The sequence below is a fragment of the Dysidea avara genome, chromosome 5, assembly GCF_963678975.1.
Source record: "Dysidea avara chromosome 5, odDysAvar1.4, whole genome shotgun sequence".
Taxonomy (NCBI): domain Eukaryota; kingdom Metazoa; phylum Porifera; class Demospongiae; order Dictyoceratida; family Dysideidae; genus Dysidea; species Dysidea avara.
The window spans coordinates 7,271,950-7,296,545 of record NC_089276.1 but is presented as its reverse complement, the minus strand read 5'-3'; the positions used below and the strand labels follow the sequence as shown (position 1 = coordinate 7,296,545).

Sequence of the window (24,596 nt, the reverse complement as noted above, 5' to 3'; positions counted from 1 at the left end):
TGATATCAGTCCTTGTTCTTACCAGTCATGTTCAATAAGCCTGTTTGATTGATCCTACTTTGCTTGGCAGCACCCTTTTTTTACAGCCACAAGGCTGTTTTTGGTTTAGGATCATATTTGCTGGACCTTTCCTACAGTAACAAGAAATGTGATAACCCAAACCCACAATGAAATAGTATCTTGGTAATATAGGTTCTTATACATTTTTCAAACTCTACTATAGTAGGTAAGCTAGCTAGCTAGTTGTAATATACTAGTGCTGTCTGTTTTTTGCTATTTAGGAAATGTCCATGAATGTCATGTGTCCTGAACTGGTGGAGAGGAAAATGTACATTGGCACCATACTGTACTGTGTTTAGGAAATGTGATGATGACACATGACATTTCCTACACAAGAAATTTGCATTTTGACTCCACCTATTCTGAGTGCAGGAAATGTCAAGAAATTTCTAAAAATTAGATCTTTCCTGTGTTTCAGTAATGTCACTAAATTGAATTAAGAAATGTCAAGAAATATCATCAAAATCCTGGTATTAGGGAATGTCTTGGAAATTGTGCTCTATACAACTTCAGGAAATGTGCAAATTTCATGTACACCGGAAATGTACATTTACTGGGGATTTCCGAATACCTGAAATGCAGCTTTTCTTCCTGTGGTAAAACAATAAGAGCTACTGTGCATTTCCATTATGGTATCTTGGGATACACACTTCTTATTGTTTTACTGTGATATTTCCATTATGGTATCTTGGGATACACACTTCTTATTGTTTTACTGTGATTCAATATCGTGCACTATTCCAACTTGCTTAGTACTTTTTATCAATGTGCTATTAAAATAGTCCCTGCTCTAGTTGAAAATTTCACAATTATTTTTTTGTGTATTGTTCAGTGAAAATTTAATTTTATGATATGTCTGGCACTATTCTTTCTTTTGAAACAGTATGCATGGGTTTACCAGTCATACTTACATTACAAAAAAATAAGCAATAAATCTCTCTACATATTTCAGTCAAGGCTAGGGAATTAAACGTCCTTTAATGTATCTGCAGATGTAGGCAACCTCCCTTGTTTCATTTAAATTTTTTATAACCATTTAATATCCTTGGAAACCACTTTTTTATGCCCCTGCATTACTTGATACCTACAGTCCACCACCTTATCCACCAACACAACATAATTCAGATGATGTAATGTGTACATATTACAGGAGGATGGTCCACTGATAGTGGATAATGATTACCTTGCAATGGTGAGGACAGCTTCCTCAGATGATGATGACAACACAGCTGGGATAGCAGTTGGAGTTACTATTGCTGTCATTGTAGTGATAGTAATAATAATAGTTGGAGTGGTTGTATTAATATGGTACTACCAGTAAGTACAACTGATTTAAAAACTTATATTTTTGTCAGCATAAATGGTTCCACAGATACCATAGTGAGAAAACAGCTTACCAAGGAGAAGTAACATACACCACAGAATCTGATGTTATGATGATGAATCCTGTAGTGGCACCGACCTACAATGTTACAGGGCAAACTTCTCCACAATTGGAACAAAGAGACGGAGCCACAGTACAGGTACAGCCCTAGGGGGACGTCTGGATTCAGTGCATGGAATGGAATGGTGGACTGGAATGGCGGAATGGACTGGAATGGTGGAATAGAACGGTACTTACGTAATTTCAATTAGTGGTCACCTCTTTAAAAAGACCACCTCGTTACAAAGATCGCTTTACTTTAATATCTGAATTGTTGTTTTAGGACAGTCTTATTGATGAATTGTGTGCCACATGTTATGTCTAGAAAAGCCAATGATATCTGATTTATGATACAATACAGTAATAGCTATATACCCCATACAAAAACAGATTGGCTATACAAAAAAATATGTGTCCACAAAACTAAAAGCAACTGGAAACTAAAGAGCTAATATCTAGAAATGAATGTTAATACAATATACTGGCAACTAAGTATAATTTACAATAATCTTGGTCCTTTATCATTGACTTGTGCAGTCTGACTGTATTCCTAATTAATTCCCTGTAAATCTAATAGGCTAGTAAATTGGTACCTTTCTCAATAGTCCGTCCGGCATTGTAGAGGAGAAAAAAGGCGGCTAAATTACTAGCCAATTAGAGTTACAGGGAATTAATTAGGAATGAAGCAAGACTGTAGGAGTCAATGATAAAGGACCAAATTTTTAAAAATTATAGCAAGTTATTTGTCAGTATTTCTTGGCCTCACCCAAATAATAGCTCCTTTAGTTGTCAGTTACTTTTAGTTTGATGGGGACATCACTTTTATACAGCCAAACTGTTTTTGCAGAGGGTATATTGCTGTATTACAAATCAGACATCACTCTGACTTTTCTAGGCATGTGGCGCACAACTGATCAGTAAGACCATTCTATGGGGATACACTCTAAAACAACAAAGATAGCAACATTTTAACATTAAAGTTAAACGGTCTTTATAAAGAGGTGGTCTTTGTTAAAGGTGGTCTTTATAAAGAGGTGAACATCAATTGAAATTACCAAAGTACCCTTCCATTCTACTGAATCCAGACACCCAGCCCAAGGGTGGAGTTGTTTACAAATCAGATACAAACTGAATGGGTGTGTTCTGACTGATTTGTGGCATGGGACGTGCACAGATCAAAGGGGGTAGTTGGAAAAAGCGGATACAGTCGGACACGGACGCGGACATTTTCAAAAAGCACTTTTACATTTATATAAGCTATTTTCGAGGTTATTTTTCATACCTAATGCTGTTTTTACAGCAGTTTTCACTTCCAGACCCAGGCGTCGATTTTTTCATAGCACTTATCCATTTATAAGCGCACGTGCGAAGGATAGACTAGCACTCTATAAAGACCATTGTAGTGTTGCATACGTGCTCTAAAAATCTAATTCAGAATCACAGAGATTAATCTAGCATGTCCCAACTTAATCTCGTAGGCCAGGTCCTTGAAACCCTCAACACTCGGTATAAGCGCCTGAACCTTATACTAAAAGGCGTAAAATTGTGGTTTGGCCTGCTAAGCTAAGTTGCATGGGGCATACAAGCTAATCTCTACAACTGTATAACTCTGTATTAGACTTTAGAGCATGTGTATAACACTATATGGTCTGTGGAGTGCTGGTCTAGTCCTTCGCATGTGCGCTTATAAATGGATAAGCGCTATGAAAAGATCAACACCTGAGTCTGGAAGCGAAGACTGCTGTAAAAACAGCGTTAGGTATGAAAAATAACTTACATAAATGTAAAAATGCTTTGAAAATGTCCGTGTCTGACCATATCCGCCTTTCCAACTCCCCGATCAAAGGCGCCCATTTGTAACAAGACTGAATGCAAGGCTAATATTGGCTACCGCTGATCGCTGTGTACAAGGCTAATATTGGCTACCGCTGAGCGCTGTGTACAAGAAACGATTTTACTCACTAATTACTGTATTGATTGGTAGCGCATTTGTTATGCGCGATTGGAGGTGCCATCATCGATGCCAATCACTCCAGCCATTGTGCCGCTTCGCATAATTTAGACGGGTGTAGTTGAAGTGTCTGATATTCATAGTTGAGTAGTGCGCTATAATAACCTTGGTTAGGCCACTCCAATTGGTAATTATGTTTCTGGTCCTTTGAAAATCAGTTTTAGGTGCAGGCGGGCGGAATTCAGCAACAATGAAGTGACTGCTCAATTAGAGTTTTTTTGTGATTTACTGACTGTTCTATTAGAGTATATTGATCCGTACTATACACTCTGCCCATTTCTTGCATGTTTTCACTGATAAAATACAAATTATGGCACTTATTTAGCATACTTGTGCAGCCCAATATTTGTTTCTGAAATCCAGGTTTTTCAACTAGCTGATGCAGGTATTTTACCCATGTATTTCTGAAATTTCACATTCTCCAAAAAAGGATGTGGGCGGTGGACCAGAAACATAATTACCAATTGGAGTGGCCTTAGCTTTCTAAAAAAAATTATTGGCGAACGAGCATGTGGTATAGCCAATACCAACTCAGCCCAGCAGTTGTACTGCTTCCCATTCATTCAGACGAGTGCCTTGTTGCGTGTTCATTCGTTCCAGTGCAATTTACCTCCTTGCCAGTCCTTGATATTATTAGCCTTGCATTGTGACTTCCTGTGTTGGTCTGGTGTTTAGTTTCATTTGAAGTATTTGAACTAATTAGTGGCTATACTGTGTGGCCAAAAGGAGGTACTTAGCCATGTTACAATTATTTGTAAACTGGTTTACAACTGATTTGTAACACTGGCGGCAGCCTTTGATCTGCCCACGCACCATACTACAAGCTAGCTTTGATAATGATACACATATTAATCTTAACATTGATGTTGCTGACGAGAAAAAGGTTGGTTTATGCTGATGTTACTAGGAAAATTATCATACAGTACAATAGTACTGTATAATAGGGATCACAAAGGAGTAAGCGTGGCCCACAAAATAATATCACCCAATAAACAGCCTTAATTTCTCCTGACGATGACGAAGTAGTATTGGTTAGGTACAACTAAGCCCAAAAAAGCTTTCAGATCAACCTGAAACACTTTCAACAAGTTGCTACGGAATTTAAAAGAAAATTCATTTAACGGAATTTTCTAGTGACTGACTGACGACTGATGCCTCCAGACAAGCATAACTCGATAATGGCTACGGGCTTGATTTTTTCACTGTTCGACATCGCTTCAGCCCGACAGGTTCCTTTTGGCATACCACAGTACGTGCAATTCATTCTTCATGGACTTACCAGTGTCCTCCTTTGTGTCCTATTCATCTTTGCTGACAGCAAAAAGTGTTGACTTGGCGAAAGCACGTGATGGCTTTCCTTCATAACGGAAATCATTCGTATTTGTCATAGTGGCTATTTTGATAGCAAAGGTACTTTTAACAGTTCTTGATTCGTACTGCTGTGTAATGGGTTCAACATAGCTGACAAAGAAGCGTAATGGATACTTAACTTTTTCAGACAATAATTGATATAAGTGGGGTGCACGGCACCATTTCTTTCGGTATGCGTGGATTGCAGAGGTTCTTTTCGAACAGTTCATGATTTAAAATGCTATGTAACGGGTTGAATATAGCTGACAACGAAGCGTAATGGATACTTTACTTTTCAGACGATAATTGGGGAGCACGGCACCATTTCAGATGCGGTATATGTGGGTTCACCAGTCATAATAATCATTTACAAAAAAATGTTAACAAACAAGTATACAGAAAAATTTGTAATTTTCAAGTAGAGTAGGGACCATAGCACATAGATAAAAGTACTGAAACAAGCTGGAGTAGTGCACAATATTAAATCACAATAAAACAACAAGAAGTGTTATATCCCTACTGTGCTCAAAAGAAATGCACAGTAGGGATATAATACTTCTTATTGTGATTTATTATCGTGCAATACTCCAGCTTGTTTCAGCACTTTTATCAATGTGCTATGGTCCCTACTCTAGTTGAAAATTCCAAATTTTCTGTGTACTCGTAAGTTTAGTTGTATGTGTTCAAGTGGCAGTCTGTTTGCAAGTTTATGTTGGGCAGCTACCTTTGACATACATAATAGTAGTATTTGCATAAGACAATAAATATTGCAGTTCACACATTTTGTTGTAGAATGAATTTCATATGGAACAATTGTGCAAATTTATTTAAACTATTATATTAGCTACTATACTAATCAACTATGTGGCTTACTGCTTTTAATGCTGTAGCTATTGGCTTTCAACAGCAAAGCATAAATAATGTGGCTGACTTACAACTGAAGGCGCTAGGCTAGCTGCCACTATTGCAGAAGATAAAAAAATAATCTAATAGAATTATAGTAACAACAAATAAATTTTGTTTAGTGTAAATTATACAAGTACTGTAGAAGGAAATATTAGAACTGTTAAGTTCAATATCATAAACATAAAAACGTAGTGAAACAACAGAAGTCATCTACACCTACAGATATACTATAGTAGGCATTTAATCCCCATGGATATAGTAGAGAGGATGACCAGCTGCATCCCTCTCTAAATGTCCTTCCAACACATTCCACTTCAACAATACATACTGTACATTGCATTTGCTGTAGCCTCAAAATGTTCTGAATTTGTTATTGGTAGACACTTACACTGAAAGTCCAAAACTATATACAAACAACAATCCTACAACCGACATACGTGCACTTATAAGTTTGAATATTGATTTGCACTGAAATTACCATAAGGTTGCGTATACCACACACATTAGATTTGTAGTTTGATCAGAAGGACACATGATCAGTTTTTGTAAATTGGTTAGCATCCATAGCATCATTTCAGCTGTGAATGTATGTAGTAAATTGCATGTACTATGCCACGAATACAGCTATATGAACTTTACTGTAAAAATATGCATTTTTATTGCAGGAGGCTGAATCAAGTGATGCCCAGTGATGTGAATAGTATAGCAATAACTAAAAGTACAACATTGTAGCTGTAGTTATAATACACAGTACATATAACTATGTTTGATTCATTTCTTGAATTTTATGATACTACATCATTGGTATACACAAGTGAATACTGATCAATAAATATCAAGCATGAATGACACTGCTTGAAGTATCTTAGTTTACTACAGTGGTATATCCCCAGTATATGGAACAGTTAGTTGTTTGTTATTTTAGTAGTTTTTCAGTAAACCCGCATTCACTGATGTTTTACTGAGAGTTTAAAACTTAGTAAAATAATTATGTTCCATATACTTAAGTTTACTGACACTTTACTATCAGTATAACTACAGTAAGGCATCTTAACAAATTAGTAAACTAAGAACCTTCAAGCAGTGTGAGCAATTAAGTCTTTTACATAATTTATGAGGACATATAATTATATGGTATCTAATGGTCAGGATACCAGTTTGATGCTCAAACCTGGTAAATTATTAATGGCAACTGCTTGTTTATCTAGCTATCCTAGCTCTTTGTTTGTCTGTACTAGGAGTTGCATATATACTGACAAGTTTTTAAGGCTTTATCGTTTGTCCAACAAGATGATTTTCTGAAGCAGCCAAAGAAATAAATATTAAATTAATTATGGGTATATTTGTAGAACTATAGTTTCCCATTAAAAGTATACAGTGTCTACCGAAATGGCTATATGTTATGTGATTGGTCAAATGACAATGACCAAGGCCATAGGTCAAACGTTATCTCAACAATGCTATCAAGAAAGACATATATTTAGATATTGCAAACAGTGAAAGTGACAAGTATCACTCCTTGAGAACTTACAATGGAGGTTGCACAGAAAATATGTAAGTTTAACATGCAATAGTTAATGATTGATTGATTAATACAAATGCTATTGGATAAAACACAGGAAAAATGTTAATTAGCTGATGATGTGCACACAGTGGTTGTAGATGTTAAACACTTGCATCTCTGTATACCATGAGTGAAATGCATTTTTAGTTTCCATTAAATAAGGCTATCACACTACATTTAGTGTTGTAATCACGAAAACACAATGGCATTAATTCTAGATCTGTCCTGTAGTGTAATTTAACATGGTGACTACTCCATTGTCTCACTGACTCCATTCAAGTTCAGTCGCATCCCTACACTGAGTACTCGGGTACAGCATGCCCTGAAGCTCTTTACATACCCTTCTGCCTGTAATAAGAGAAATCTGTTGATATTAGATTGACCCAACTTGGTATGTTGCCATTGATCAAGACACGATAGTGTGTCGTGCGGCCCAAGAAGCCGGCGCGCCACACGGTGAGTATATCAAGACACACGATAGTGTGTCGTGCGGCCCAAGAAGCCGGCGCGCCACACGGTGAGTATATCAAGACACACGATAGTGTGTCGTGCGGCCCAAGAAGCCGGCGCGCCACACCGTGAGTATATTGACAGGAAGAACGAAAACGTCATTTTCACACCTTTGTATCTCGGTGATCACTTATCTGATTGGAACCACATTTGCTACACAGTTGCCCGCCAGCCAAGGGAGTCTACATTCCAAATTTGAAGGAAATCGCTACAGCCATTTCCGAGATACGAGCTGCCAAAGTTTCGTTTTTTTTTCTTCGTTTTTATTTTCTTCTTCTTCGTCTTTTCGCACACTTGCAAAAATTGCTATAACACGCAAACGAGTACTCCGATCGCCTTGAAATTTGGCACACAGAAAGGGAGTCCAAAGGCGAATCCTAGCATCAAATTTGGTACAAATCCGATGAATGGTTCAGGAGTTATGACCGATTATTCGCGTAAAACAAGATCGATTTGTTGTCACGCCTACAGGGTAAACCGCTTCATGGAATGAGTTGAAAATTGCTATGTAGATGGAGTAACCATCATAGGAGTGCCTTTTGGTGGTTTGAAAGGAATCGAGATAAAGACCACGGAGATATGACACAAAACCCAACCTGTGTCACAATTACGCGATCGATTTTTATGAATTAAAAAGTATTAGTTTTCACGCCTACTAGGCAAACCGCTTAGAGCAATGAGCTGAAAATCGGTGTATATCTGGAATAATCTTCATAGAAAGTTCTTGCAGTAGTACAGAAGAATCGGATTACAAACCACTGAGTTATGATTCGAAAGCCAACTCCGTGTAGCAAATGCGAGATCGAGATACTCTAATAGAACAGTCTCCCTAATAGAGCATTCGGCTAATTTATTTACTCCATTATAGAATTTTATTACATCACAAGTTATTCTGTAGGGAGTTCAGCTGCAAACAGTTAATCTTATAGACAGTTCAGCAAGAAGACAGTCACCATGTGGAGAGTTAAGCAAATATATCACTATAGAGATTCAGAACATTACAAGTCACACTGAAGAAAGTTCAGCTATAAACAAGTCATGCACTGTGTAGAGAATTCAGCTACAATTAAGTCACTCTCTAGAGAATTCAGTTACACAGAATTCAGCTACACACAAGTCACTGTGGAGAGAGTTCAGCTACAAACAAATTACCCTTTAGAGTGATCAGCTACAAACAAAACACTTTGCAGGGTGTTCAGCTGCAACAAATCAACCTTTAGAGCGATCAGCAATGAACAAATCAACACAAATCTACCTGTAGAGAGATCAGCTAGAAACAAATCACCCTGAAGAGGGTTCAGCTACAAAAAAAAATCACCCTGTAGAGACATCAGCTAGAAACTAGACACAATGTAAGGAGTTCAGCTACAAGCAATCAACCTGTAGAGAGTTCAGCTAAAACAAATCAACCTGCAGAGAGATCAGCTACAAACAAATCACCATATAGAGAGTTCAGCTACAAACAGATTACCTGTAGATAGATCGGCTACAAACAAATCAACCTGCAGAGAGATCAGCTACACACAAATCACCCTGTAGAGAGATCAGCTAGAAACTACACACAATGTAAGGAGTTCAGCTACAAACAAATCACCCTGTAGAGAGATCAGCTACAAACTAGACACAAAGTAAGGAGTTCAGCTACAGGTAAATTACCCTGTAGAGAGTTCATCTACAAACAAATCAACCTGTAGAGCAATCAGCTAGAAACAAATCACCCTGAAGAGAGGTCAGCTACAAAAAATCACCCTGTAGAGAGATCAGCTAGTGGAAGCCTTGTTATATGAAATCCGGTCACGTATAGAGAGTTCAGCTACAAAGAAATTACCCCGTAGAGAGTTCAGCTAGAAGAAGTCACCTTGTAAAGAGTTCAGCTACAAAGAAACCATCATGTACAGAGTTCAGCTACAAAGAAACTACCTGTACAGAATTCAACTACAAACAAATTACCCTGTATAGAGATCAGCTAGAAGAAGTTACCTTGTAGATAGTTCAGCTACAACAATTCACCCTGTAGAAAGATCAGCTAGAAGAAGTCACATTGTAGAGTGTTCAGTTACAAAGAAACCATCATGTAGAGAGTTCAGCTGCAAACAAATCACTCTGTAGAGAGTTCAGCTACAAAGAAACTGCCATGTAGAGAGTTCAGCCTCATACAAACTACCTTGTAGAGAATTCAACTACAACAAATCACCCTGTAGAGAAGAAGTTACCTTGTAGAGAGTTCAGCTACAAAGACACCATCATGTAGAGAGTTCAGCTACAAAGAAACCACCTAGTAGAGAGTTTAGCTGTAAACAAATCACCTGTAGAGAGTTCAGCTAGAAACAAATCACCCCGTAGAGAGATCAGCTGGACGAAGTCACCTTGTAGAGAGTTCAGCTACAAAGAAACCATCATGTAGAGAGTTCAGCTGCAAACAAATCACCCTACAGAGAGTTCAGCTACAAAAAATCACCCTGTAGAGAGTTCAGCTAGACGAAGTCACCTTATAGAGAGTTCAGCTACAAAGAAACCATCATGTAGAGAGTTCGGCTACAAAGACACCACCATGTAGAGAGTTTAGCTGCAAACAAATCACCTGTAGAGAGTTCAGCTAGAAACAAAATACCCTGTAGAGAGACCAGCTAGAAGAGGTTACCTTGTAGAGAGTTCAGCTACAAAGAAACCATCCTGTATATAGTTCAGCTATATTTCAAGTCACCCAGTAGAGAGATCAGCTGCAAAAAAATATCCTGTGGGGAATAATGGGCATTTAATAAATATATGTATACAATTTGTATAATTACTAATGAAATCAAAAATAATTGAAGTACTAAAAGTCTTCTTTAAGTTCTTTTCTTCTTCCTGTAGTAAAGAAAAAAACACATGGGTTAAAAAAGCCCCAAAGCCAGCCATAGGCCGGCTTTGCAGTATACAAATACAAAAAGAAGTGATATCTAATCAAAAACAGCCAAGCTGTAAAAAAAGGTGCGGCCCCCAAAAAGGCCATGGTGAAAAAAGATGTGAAATCCAAGGTGGCGGCCAAGAAATGGCTGTGATGGTAGGTTAATGGTTACATTTTAATAACGACAATTCAGGTGAATTTTGTGCAGCTTGGTCTTGGCACCAAATTCACCTGAATTGTTGTTATTAAAATGTAACCATTAACCTACCATCACAGCCATTTCTTGGCCGCCACCTTGGATTTCACATCTTTTTTCACCATGGCCTTTTTGGGGGCCGCACCTTTTTTTACAGCTTGGCTGTTTTTGATTAGATGTATATTTACAAAATAGCTGACACCCTTTTTTTCATCAAATCACTCCAACAGATAAGTTTAATATCTTGAACTAGGTCTACTTCAATACTGGATCTTTTGGCACCAACTACACCACAAGACAGCCCATACAAATGCAGCTATGAACTCCTATTTTTTTGCCTACCTAGGCTATGGAACTCTGCCAATAGTTGATCACACACAATCATTAGCTGTGATAAAACAGAAATTTCTAATCATTTTGAATTCTTAGCTAACTTTGACAATTCTACTTGTTGTTTCCATTACCTTTGTCCCTGTTCCCGTTGTTCCAAGAATCCTGCATCTAACAATTTTAACCACTTGTAAGTATGTAGATTATTATTTAATGTATGTTAGGCTATCAGTGTAGGTGGGGTCTATTCTACAGAACAGAACGGAATGATGGACTAAACCACAGAACGGAATGCTTTCTCAAATTGAAGCTTGCAGCTTACCATTGCTGTACAGGTTATCGGTGACACCTCCAGCAGGTAATCAAACATACCACAAGAAAGATAAAATGAATTTAAGGATCGATTGTGGGTTCTTGTTGGTTGTCATTAGTAACGAAGTGCTAATTGTGACTCAGTGTGTTCATCTTCGGATGTATCAAGTAGGGAACTTATACATGACTTGTTTTTACTAGTATGTGAGTTGTTTTTGATTACTTTGACTTTAGAATGTACAGTCTGGCCCAGTCTTTCTAATTGGCATAAATCAGTATAGCTATATGTAGCTACACTACAATGGAAACAAATATGGTGACAAGCTGAATCAACTCAGTCTAAGCAAAATCTAAAGGAATTTTGTGCAGTGCATGAGGAACAAACATTCAGATACTTCAAGGAAGCTATATCATTAACAGTGTAGTGGACAAATGCCAGATATCTCAGCCTGAGTAGTGAGTTGAATCCAGAATGGGGTCTATTTTACAGAATGGAATGCTTCCTGAATCAAAACTTGCAACTTGGCTAGCCACTATCATTGCTGAAATTCCAGTGGAACCTCCAGGAAAATGGAATAGGATAATATTAGAATATTAATAGTTGTCTCATGCAGTGATTATTCTCCTATCTGATATCAAGCAGGTCTCTTCAATTCATTTATTGCTTGACCAAGGCAAGTTTTGTTACTACAATACAGTATAGCCAATTAGATGTCAGTTATTTCTGCTGATCTTGACAAGATAAATACTAAATAGTTACCACTCGTTTTCTTCAGTTTCAGGGCATATAATATCCACAGAGAAATTAACTAAAAAGTTACTGGTGACAGGAAAAGGCTAGTTGATCATGACTTTATTCAGTCTAAAAAAAAAACAGAATAACGATTGATCGAGTGAGGTATCACTTTCAGATGACCAGCGATGAGATGCATGAATTCATCGAATTTTTAATTTGTTGTGGTTAGAGACATTAAATATCCAAAAGCAAACTGACTGTATAATATTAATTCACTTTCTTTATATTTTCTCAATTTTGAGCCTGTGTACAAACAATTAAATTTTTCTTAGTCAATAGAAATCCTAGAATAAGATAGGAGAAAATTTATCTTTGTTTACCTATAACAACTTCTACAACTTCAAAGGAAAATGAAGAAAGCATACAGACAAATCAATAAAATTAGTACAACTACAATAAGGTGATACAGATTTAAATACTTAATATGAATTAGAGCCTTTAGATAATTGTTGTTTAATTCCAAAGCAAAATTGTAGATGGAAAAAAACAAAGACTGGTGAGATCTTGCAATTGGTTACTTAACGACAGTGGTTGGAGATTAAAAGAGTGGTAACTTCTTGTTCTTGAATATGTTGCAAAGTGGAGGTACATATCAAAATGGGATATCAATTTCATTATGAAAAATTTGTATACATAAATAATCTAGCACTCCTGTATTCATTTGTCCTCCACTTAAATATGCTACAACAGTGTCGGTACATTGGCAGTCTACCTTGAAATCTCAACTCTAGAGTAGATCCAACACAGAGCAGCCTGCACTGTAACAAATACATGTGATCCCACTGTAATTTCATGGACCAGCTGGACTGGGAATCACTTGAAAATAGACAAACAAATTTAACCTGTTTTGTTTGAAGTGAAGCATGTGAAATGTTACACTTACATAGGATTCTTAGGTGGTATGTAATCAATGTGAGTGTTCCATTTCAGGTCTGACTAGATACATTGAAATTACACACACATCTTGGTCCAAATCACGTTTGCCTGGTGGCTATGGGCATGGTTTCACATGCATAGAAGGCTTATAATTGAGATTTGGAGTTTTTGGCACTTAGCCTGATTCAAGGCTAACAATCAGACACATTCTTGAATTTGTGCAACAGAAAAAAATCAGCCCACTATTGAATACGGCATTAGTCCACTGCACCGGCTGTTAATAACTCCATGCATACACTTCAATGATGTTTGCAGAATATAGCCTCCTTGCAGTCAGCCAAAATATTTGCTCCTCACACACTACCCAAAATTCTTCAAGTTTTAATTCAGCTGGCTCTTTCCTGTTACCAGTGTCTTCCTGCTTGCTTTATTTGTACACTGACTTATGGCATGAAAAGCTGCCCCAGACTGTTTTCTAAAGTCAAAACAGCTCACATACTATTAATTACTTTGGTAAGAACAAGTGCCCTTCTTGATATATCCGTAGATGAACCATGGATGAACATTACTGATACAGCTTGTCCCACAATTAATACTTCGTTACTAATGACAACCAACAAGAACCCACAATCGATCCTTTAATTCTTTTTATCTTATGTTTAATCACCCACTGGAGGTGCCACTAATAACTTGTAAGGGCAGTTTCACCAATGGTAAGTTGCAAGTTTCAATTTGAGAAAGCGTTCCGTTCCGTGGTTTAGTCAATCATTCCGTTCCGTAGAATAGACCCCACCATCAGTGTACGTAGGTCACTGGTAGACCCTCAGAATTACTATTCTGTAAAGCACTGTTATCCAGACACACGGTAGTGTGTTGTGCGGCCCAAGAAGCCAGCGCACAACACCCGTGAGTATATTGACAGGAAGAAAGAAAACGCAATTGTCGCACCTCCGTAGCTCTGTGCTGCCTTGAGGAAACAAGACGATGTTTGCTGTGGACATGCCCTCCAACTTCAGCATTCCACATTCCAAATTTGAGCGAAATTGCTTCAAGCGTTCCCGAGATACGTGACTTCAAATATTGGCTTAGTTTTTTCGTTTTTTTTCTTATTATTTTTCTTCCTCTTGTCGCACACTTACAAAAACTGCTATAAAACGCGAACGCCATATCCGATTGCCTTGAAATTTGGCACACAGAAGGCGGTATAAAGGCGAATCTCGGTACCAACTTTGGCCTGAATACGATAAACAGGCAAAGCATTATGAGCGATTATTCACGAAAAATAACACCAATATGTTACCGGGCCTGCGAAAACAGGGAATGTGGGTACAAACTACACCCCATCACTCTACAGGTCATATCTCAGTTCCGGAAAGTATATTTCCATTCTGTAACTTGCATCATGATGCCAATTAAAATCATGATGCCAATTAAATGCTTACTACGCGCCAAAAATTGCAATGCCATAGCATGATGGTACAAAACGTTATGAGTGATGAAAGTGTGAAAAGTAGGCAAAAATCATGTGCCCACATGCCCTATTATCGCAGGCCCGGTCACATATGTTGTCATGCCTACAGGGTAAACTGATTGTAATTTTATACATTTAATTTTAAATGTTAAGTTGTACCTATACTTTTTCTGGCTGTGGGCAACCTTGCCTGCATTAAAAAGCAGTTAAAATAGAATAAAAAATAAAAATAACCGCGTATGGAAAGAAGCTGAAAATCGGTGGGTGAATAGGTTAACTATTGAACCTCAAACCTTTTGTGGTTTGAAAGAAATCGAGCTAAAAACCAGGAAGATACAACCATAGATAGTAGAATATATTATCTATGATACAAGGAAAACACCAACAGTGTGTAACAATTATGCAATCGAGATTAGCTAATAAAAAAATGACTACTTCCACGCCTACCAGAAAGACCGCTTGGGGTAATGCTTTGAAAATCACTGTACAGATGGAGTAATCATCTTAGAAAGGCTCTTCAATGGTGCAGAAGAATCAGACTTAAAGCCACGGAGTTATAACACGAAATCCAACTTGGTGTAGCAAGTGCGAGATCGAGATACTCTAATAGAGCAGTCATGCACCCTAATAGAGCAGTCACCCTGAAGAGAAATCAAGAGATCAGCTAGAAACAAGTAACCTGTATAGAGATCAGCTACAAACAATCCACCCTGTAGAAAGATCAGCTAGAAGAAGTAACCTTGTAGAGAGTTTAGTTACAAAGAAACCACCATGTAGAGAGTTCAGCTACAAACTAGTGACCTTGTAGAGACATCAGCTAGTAGCAGTTACCTTGTAGAGAGTTCAGCTACAAACAATTCACCCTGTTCAGAGATCAGTTAGAAGAAGTTTTCTTGTAGAGAGTTCAGCTACAAACAAATCACCCTGTAGAAAGATCAGCTAGAAGAAGTTACCTTGTAGAGAGTTCAGTTACAAAGAAGCCACCATGTAGAGAATTTAACGACAAACTAGTGACCCTGTAGAGACATAAGCTAGAAGAAGTTGCCTTGTAGAAAATTCAGCTACAAAGAAACCATTCTGTAAAGAGCTCAGCTGCAAACAAATCACTTATACAGAATTCAGCTACAAACAAATCACCCTGTAGAGAGATCAGCTAGAAGAAGTTACCTTGTAGATAGTTCAGTTACAAACAAATCACCCTGTAGAAAGATCAGCTAGAAGAAGTCACCTTGTAGAGAGTTCAGCTACAAAGAAACCACCACGTAGAGAGTTCAGCTGCAAACAAATCATCCTGTAAAAAATTCAGCTACGAACTAATCACCCTGTAGAAAGATCAGCTAGAAGAAGTCACCTTGTAGAGAGTTTAGTTACAAAGAAACCACCATGTAGAGAGTTCAGCTACAAACTAGTGACCTTGTAGAGACATCAGCTAGTAGAAGTTACCTTGTAGAGAGTTCAGCTACAAACAGTTCATCCTGTTCAGAGATCAGTTAGAAGAAGTTTTCTTGTAAAGAGTTCAGCTACAAACAAATCACCCTGTAGAAAGATCAGCTAGAAGAAGTTACCTTGTAGAGAGTTCAGTTACAAAGAAACCACCATGTAGAGAATTCAACTACAAACTAGTGACCCTGTAGAGGCATCAACTAGAAGAAGTTACCTTGTAGAAAATTCAGCCACAATGAAACCATTCTGTAAAGAGCTCAGCTGCAAACAAATCACCTATACAGAATTCAGCTACAAACAAATCACCCTGTAGAGAGATCAGATAGAAGAAGTTACCTTGTAGATAGTTCAGCTACAAACAAATCACCCTGTAGAGAAATCAGCTAGAAAAAGTTACCTTGTAGATAGTTCAGCTACAAACAAATCACCCTGTAGAAAGATCAGCTAGAAGAAGTCACCTTGTAGAGAGTTCAGCTACAAAGAAACCACCATGTAGAGAGATCAGCTAGAAGAAGTTACCTTGTAGATAGTTCAGCTACAAACAAATCACCCTGTAGAAAGATCAGCTAGAAGAAACCACCATGTAGAGAGTTCAGCTGCAAACAAATCACCCTGTAAAAATTTCAGCTACAAACTAATTACCCTGTGGAAAGATCAGCTAGAAGAAGTCACCTTGTGGAGAGTTCAGCTACAAAGAAACTACCCTGTAGAGAGTTCAGTTATAAACAAATCGCCCTGTAGAGAGATCAGCTAGAAGAAATTACCTTGTAGATTGTTCAGCTACAAACAATTCACCCTATACAGAGCTCAGTTAGAAGAAGTTTCCTTGTAGAGAGTTCAGCTACAAAGAAACCACCCTGTAGAGAGTTCAGCTACAAACAAATCGCCCTGTAGAGAGATCAGCTAGAAGAAATTACCTTGTAGAGAGTTCAGCTACAAAAAGAAACCATTCTGTAAAGAGCTTAGCTGCAAACAAATCACCTGTACAGAATTCAGCTACAAACAAATCACCCTGTAGAGAGATCAGCTAGAAGAAATTACCTTGTAGATAGTTCAGCTACAAACAATTCACCCTGTACAGAGCTCAGTTAGAAGAAGTTTCTTTGTAGAGAGTTCAGCTACAAGCAAATCAATCTGTAGAAAGATCAGCTAGAAGAAGTCACATTGTAGAGAGTTCAGCTACAAAGAAACCACCATGTGGAGAGTTCAGCTGCAAACAAATCACCCTGTAGAACATTCAGCCACAAACAGATTGCACTGTAGAAAGATTAGTTAGAAGAAGTCACCTTGTAGAGAGTTCAGCTACAAAGAAACCATTCTGTAAAGAGCTCAGCTGCAAACAAATCATCTATACAGAATTCAGCTACAAACAAATCACCCTGTAGAGAGATCAGTTAGAAGAAGTTACCTTGTAGACCGTTCAGCTACAAACAATTCACACTGTAGAAAGAGCAGTTAGAAGAAGTCACCTTGTAGAGTGTTCAGTTACAAAGAAACCACCATGGAGAGTTCTGTAATAAATATATGTATTATATTATAATTGTACATTTACTGATAAAATCAGAAATATTTAAAGAATTTAAAATCTGCTTCATCTTTTCTTCCTGTGGTAAAGAAAAGAAGATAGGTTAAAAAAGTCCCAAGGCCGGTGTCACAGTGATATATGTTTCCCCGGGTAACGTGTTTCCCACACACATATCCCTAGGGATCCGTGTTTCCTCGCACACATATCACTAGTGATCCGTGTTTCCCACCAAAAGTTGTCAGTGATATGTGTTTCCCATAGCGATTTTTTTAATATTTCACCACACACACGTATCCCTAAACTGTTAAAACAGTTGGTTGGAATGTCATCCCAAAACAGGGATAAAGTGGCTGACACATATATAACTATAGTTAGCTAACTAGCTATATAGCTACTATATAAGTTAATACAATAATTATGCTAGCTAGCTATACTAATAATCAGAACTATAGTCATTTAAAATAAACTTTGTTGCTCTTCTCTGGACCTGCTCAATAAGTGTGATGTCCTTGACAGGGGCGGATCTAGGATTCATAAAGGGGGGGCTAACTCAAGGTACTAATCTCTTGGGTAGAGGTGTGCAAAGCACACTTCCCAGCATGCAAAGCATGCTGGAACTAGGGGGGTCTGGAGGCATGCCTCCCCAGGAATGTTTGAAAAATAGATGCTAAAATACTGCAATTTGGAGACATTCCCACGTAAAATTCATAATATTTTCTGCCTGTAGATTATATCCCCCCCAAAACACCTTTGCTGTAAAAAAAGGCACGTCCAAGAAACTACAAGTATCTGTAACCCAATGTAAAACAGATAAGCTGTAGAAAAATACTCCATGAAATTAATGGGTAACTGAAAGAGCTGATATCTAGAGCGGCCAAGAATCAATAATGTTACTACAGCTGACTATGATTACCAAAGAATACCTTGGCTGTAGAACAGGTAAATAAAAGTAACTGGTAACCAAAACAGCTGATATCTGAAGCGGCCAAGAATAAAAGTTAAGTTGATACAACTTACTACAACTATAAACTTGTAACATTGAATCTTAATCATTTAACTGTGTTCTATACATTCACCCTTGCTACATTCTAAATTAATTCTTTGTAACTCTAATTGGCTGGTAATTTGGCCGCCTTTTTTTTCTTTACTCTGACTATTGAAAACTTTACTCTGACTATTGAAAAAGGCAGCCAAATTACCAGCCAATTAGAGTTACAAAGAATTAATTTAGAATGTAGCAAGGGTGAATGTATAGAACACAGTTAAATGATTAAGATTCAATGTTGCAAGTTTATAGTTGTAGTAAGTTGTATCAACTTAACTTTTATTCTTGGGCGCTTCAGATATCAGCTGTTTTGGTTACCAGTTACTTTTATTTACCTGTTCTACAGCCAAGGTATTCTTTGGTAATCATAGTCAGTTGTAGTAACATTATTGATTCTTGGCCACTCTAGATATCAGCTCTTTCAGTTACCCATTAATTTCATGGAGCTTTAAATTGGGTTACAGATACTTGTAGTTTCTTGGATGTGCCTTTTTTTACAGCAAAGGTGTTTTTGGGAGGGGATATCACTAATTTTTGTCAGTTATATAATTTACAGACCCAATGTTAAAGCCATGGAGGGTGTATGATGAATTCTGCCTTGTAGAGGTGTTGCAACCAAACAGAAATCTGCTGATAGGTGGTGCGCGTATAACACACATTCTTTTAGTAGCTATTAATTTTTCCTAGAACAAGGGCCAGTGGAAATTACTGGTGATGCCAAGCAATAATGGCTACAGTCAGGGTAACCAAAGATGTGTGTAAAGCACTTATTTGCAAAGCATGCTTTTTTAGATGATATTGGGAAATGCCACCATCTTGAAATAGCAACTCTGAGATTGCATCTGGGATCTGGGAGTGTTTTCAGACAGAGATGTAAATATTCAGCTATATTGTTCAATGACTGTTCTATTAAAGTATTTTATTGCCTGACTGTTCTATTAGAGTATTTATTGCTTGACTGTTCTATTGGGGTATATCAATCATTCTGTACTTGTCAATGAATAAAACCTGCTATGACCACTGCCATTGTGCCATGAGGATGACCTATCAACTTGGTTTTCCACTCATAGAGTTAGATGCTTTGCTAAGGATTATGAAAGAGATCACAAACATCGTACTATTATTTTTATTTCACTACATACAAACACACACTTACATCATATACAAGCACAAGACGCACACAAAATGTGCAAACACTATACACACATGTTCACAAACATAGACCACATATTGGTTGTACTCAAGTTAATATCACATCTCTTGTGAAATGGTCTTGTAGGAGAGATGGTAGTGCCTTTACTTGGTGCTAAAAAGTTCTTGCAGAAAAGAAAATTGTGTTGTTGATACTGTTTAGTGCAGGTTAATTACACATGTCACTCCATATTTAAGCCATGAGGATATCCAAGCAAGTGTTTTTGGTGTTGCGACTGATGTTCCAAGTTAGTTGTATGTGTGTTTAAGTTAAAGTTAAGTTCATGAGTGCCTGCTTGTTCTTTTACAGGTCTCACTTAACCTTGTGTCGTCATGCAGACATCTGAATATTGTGCAAGCTCTGTGGAACAACCCCAACTCATATACACAATCATTGACAACCGCAAACCACATGCATATGTACATTTAACCAATCTGTTACAAAAGTTGAAAGCCACAACATAAGCTCATACCAGCAAACCACGAACCACATTCCAGCAATTTGTTACAAACTTTGTTGCACAATGGTATGTGCATAATGATTAATTAATGAAAGCCACAACACAAGCTCCATGGTGCATTAATGGAAATAAATACGTTCCACCTGACTGACAATTATCACGTGACCTATTTAGGGGATATCCCTTGGAAAGACCCTGCACAGTAACACTTTAAGTGAAAAAACACTTGATACGTGATTTATATTATTATTGATGGCAGTCCATGTCTTGAGGGAGAAGTATAATATTATTAAACACTAAAATACATTAAAGTACGAGTACCGCATTGTAGAGCCATAACTGAGAACAAGTTCCACTTGACTGACAATGATCACGTGGCTTACTTAGGGGAAATCTCTTGGAAAGTCCCTGTAACACCTCAAGTGAATACACGTGATACACGGTTTACATTAATTATTGATGGCAGTCCATGTCTTGAGAGGACTGAATACTACTAAATATTTGTTGTATTGTAACTGGATTTCAATGGAGTGGCGAAGCGTACTTAACTGATTTGAAACTAAGATACGTAGAGTCTACACCGTTTGAAGAAGAACGTCTAGTGGATATTAAAGAGTCTCCGGCGAGAGTACTGATGTCCTCAGCTCTTCGTGGAGGTTCAGTTATGAGTAACGAAAAGGAGTGGAGGTTCAGTAACAAAACGAGGAGTGGAAGTTCAGTAACAAAAGAAGGTCCAGGAGTGAAGAACTAAGAATGAGGCTAGTGTACAAAGTGCCACATGTATTCACACTGATTGACCGCGTGTATACGATTGGTTTTTAGACTGTCAGACGTATGCACTGACTAGTGCAAGTTCACTGAGACCAAGCTGAAAACTTCTGTGATGGTACCAAGTTGAGTAGCAGCAAGTACCAATATTTTCCTGCTTGAAATTATATCTCATGGATGGATTGTCAACAAGGCGTACTCGTACAGACCAAACAGCTTTCAGTATTGTCACTGTAGTGCCAATTTAGAAGTCCTGGAACTAGGTGGAAGACGTAAGGTAATCTACATGATGCTTGTACAAAAAAATACTCTTTCACATTGCATACTGGTCTTTATGTACAGTGAAACCTGTCTAATCAGGACACTGTGTAGTAAGGTCACTGCTGGGCCAACTTGTGAATCCTTAAACGTATTACCTCAAGGGTGTGATGAATTTTGAGGTCCTCAAATTTTGTATTACCTCAAGATATTATGAATTCCCCAAATCTGTCATTTACATAAAAAGGGACAGATTTTGGCTGTATTGTATTTAATGCCCGCCTGTCAATTTTACAGGTACAGGGTACTTGGTCATAGCATGCGGTTCTCTTACTAGCAGTGCTACATACATAACTTGGCTAGAGCTGCTCTAAACTTGGCAACTAAGATCAAGGTTCGGGGGTACGTAGACAAAGGAATTTTATAATGTTATGTAGTTCTCAATTGTCAAGTGTACGTGGACTGTACACCAAGTGTGCATGGACTGTAGTAACATCAAGGACGTTGTGGATCTTCAGGTCAGCAGTGCTACATACATAACCTGCTCTAAACTTGGCAACTAAGGTCAAGGTTCAGGGGGTAAGTAGACAAAGGAATTTTATAATGTTATGTGTGTTCTTTAGTTCTCAATTGTCAAGTGTACGTGGACTGTACACCAAGTGTGCGTGGACTGTAGTAACATCAAGGACGTTGTGGATCTTCAGGTCAGCAGTGCTACATACATAACCTGCTCTAAACTTGGCAACTAAGATCAAGGTTCAGGGGATAAGTAGACAAAGGAATTTTATAATGTTGTGTGCTCTTTAGTTAGTTCTCAATTGTCAAGTGTACGTGGACTGTACATCAAGTGTGCGTGGACTGCAAGGACATTGTGGATCTTCAGGTCAGTCTGTGTGTATACTAAGAAATTTTTGTATTACCTCAAGGGTGTGATGAATTTTCAGATCCCCAAATCTGTCATTTGCGTAAAAAGTGACAGATTTTTAGCTGTATTGTATTTAACGCCCTGTCAATTTTACAGGTACAGGTACAGGGTACTTGGTCATAGCATGCGGTTCTCTCACTAGCAGTGGTACATACGTAAAGATTAAGGTTCGGGAGAGTAATTTATATAGACAGAGGAATTATATAATGTTATGTGCGTTCTTTAGTTCTCAATTGTCAAGTGTACGTGGATGATGAGGCCTGATAAGATCTTGGCCTTATATCTCAGTTGATTACAATCTTCTGAATTTCCAGGATGAGGCGTACAGTTGCGATGGGACTAACTACAATGGAACCTGTCTTAGCAGCCACATGTATGGAAAGGCCACCTCTTTAAAAAGACCAGCTTTAAATTCCCCTAGTGAGAAGTTTATACACTAATTTACCTGTCTAAAGCAGCCACCTGCCTATTAAGGCCAAGAAATCTTGGCCCAAAGGTGACCGGCTAAGACGGTTTCCACTGCATCCCATTTTATTGTCAGAATTTTATTGTTAATGACACAAACAATTAATGTGATATATTTTGTTATGTAACTTGTGTATTAATTAAATGACATGCATGACGAAAGCCACAATGGGAGTGACTACTTGCTATTAGGGTGGGTAATGCTATGTAGCTAACAAGCTGGTTTGAGCACCACCAGAACACACAATCAATACACCATGTGTGGTGTGGCAACAAGAATTATGCTTGGAACACCTTCTCTAGTGACACTACGTTCTTGACGCTTTCACACTTGTTTATAAGACATCTGCCAATTATCAATGCACGCATGAGGCGTGGCACTAAATGGAGTTTAAAAGATTTCTGCATAAAACACCTTCCCTAGGGAACTTACGGTTCTACACATTTTTACAACTTGTTTATCAGACATTAGGGCTTGTGTCCACATCATGTCTTTAAAAGTTATTGTAGGAATTAGAGATTTGATCAAAGAAAATACACGTATGAACAAACCAGGATTAGATAATGTCAGTGCTAGATGGACTGTACAAACATGGGTAAGTTGACTGGTATAAGGTGACACTAGGTGTAACACAAGGTTGAGAAATAAAGCGAAATATGTCTAAATACGCATTTAATACCGGTCGCAAGAAAACTACTACTACTACTACTACAAAAAAAGATTTTTACATTACGTAACGCAATACAAACCTATAGAGAGATGTTGCATAATTCAGGGCTAATATTGCAAAACCGTCCCTACACATAAACAACTCACAGTAGTGGCCACGCGTCTTAATTGGGCGTGTGCTTTGTAGTTTCTTGGCCACGCGCCTCACTACCGTGAGTCTTGATTATCACATCAATCAATTGATGCATGGTAATTATGGCCTACTGTATGTACACATTGAGCTGAGTCCTCAAAAATATTAACTCATTTGTAGTATTGACTTACCCACTAATCATTCAAATGCCTGACACATTATTTATAGCCAACGTTTTCACCATGCAATATAGGATATAGCCTATTAACCTTTCCTGAACTGTTGGTGGAAGCACTTGTTTTCTCTTGACATCTTTGTTGTCATCACCAACCATCTTGGTTGGTTGAAATGTTGAGAAAATATCCTCTTTCATTTTTTGTTGTTTTCTCAGGGTTCAGCTCAACTTGTTCGCGGTCTGACCCACACAGCTAGAACAAGCCAGCTATGAGGCTCTGGCAAGGGGGTGTCACGTCTGCTCACGCTGTAGGTAGATCTGCGACCGCGGTCAAAGTCTTGACAAATTTTCACCTTGACCTTTGACTTGCAGCATTTATCATCGTGACTTGAGCGTTTCTTGTTGAACTTTTTACCTCCACTTATTTCTCTACCTATACGCACCTGCACTTGTAACCTAGTATGATACTTTCTTAGTGCGTGCTACCAGCGGCTGGGAGAGAAAAATCATTATAATTATGGCGAAATGCCTGTTGGACCAATAAAACATCTTCTTGGAGATCCTTACTTCTTGTGAGTTATGTATAATTCAATAAACTTGATAGTAGCTACGTATAGTTTTCGATTGTGGGTTTCAAATCTTCCGTATCATCTTGACCCTTGACCCACTGTAAGAGCTATTTTGTGGCCTTGATCGTTGACTTAGAGTTTGACCGCGGTCGCAGATCGACCTACAGCAAGAGCCTGAGTGACACCCCCTTGCTCTGGCCTACATGCACAAGCATAGTATATAATCTCAGGAAGCTACTATGGCATGGGAGATTCCTGTCTAAAAATACGACGGTA

General features: G+C 38.0%; 2 protein-coding genes across 30 annotated transcripts in view; both read left to right on the top strand.

The window, feature by feature from the left end:
- Positions 1 to 6,541, top strand: part of LOC136255344 (neural cell adhesion molecule L1-like) — a 69,249-nt gene extending 62,708 nt beyond the window's left edge. For both annotated transcript variants that reach the window (XM_066048082.1, XM_066048083.1), the window contains 3 exons: positions 1,211 to 1,377; positions 1,433 to 1,583; positions 6,416 to 6,541. In XM_066048082.1, coding sequence (XP_065904154.1) covers positions 1,211 to 1,377; positions 1,433 to 1,583; positions 6,416 to 6,442 — 345 coding nt within the window. In that variant the 3' untranslated portion in view covers positions 6,443 to 6,541. The remainder of the gene's footprint in view (positions 1 to 1,210; positions 1,378 to 1,432; positions 1,584 to 6,415) is intronic.
- Positions 6,542 to 20,730: 14,189 nt separating this feature from the next.
- Positions 20,731 to 22,942, top strand: LOC136255385 (uncharacterized). 28 transcript variants are annotated; one of them, XM_066048152.1, is made up of 7 exons: positions 20,731 to 21,397; positions 21,681 to 21,785; positions 21,836 to 21,901; positions 22,007 to 22,087; positions 22,191 to 22,266; positions 22,405 to 22,475; positions 22,535 to 22,942. In XM_066048152.1, the coding sequence occupies exons 3-7, from the start codon at positions 21,863 to 21,865 to the stop codon at positions 22,598 to 22,600; spliced, it is 333 nt and encodes a 110-aa protein (XP_065904224.1). In that variant the 5' UTR covers positions 20,731 to 21,397; positions 21,681 to 21,785; positions 21,836 to 21,862; the 3' UTR covers positions 22,601 to 22,942. The 28 variants fall into 28 exon arrangements, 8 of the variants coding, with proteins under 8 accessions (XP_065904224.1, XP_065904220.1, XP_065904223.1 ...); XM_066048148.1 differs by having other exon boundaries at positions 20,732 to 21,115; positions 21,180 to 21,402; positions 21,681 to 21,901; XM_066048151.1 differs by having other exon boundaries at positions 20,732 to 21,402; positions 21,681 to 21,777.
- Positions 22,943 to 24,596: the final 1,654 nt, after the last annotated feature.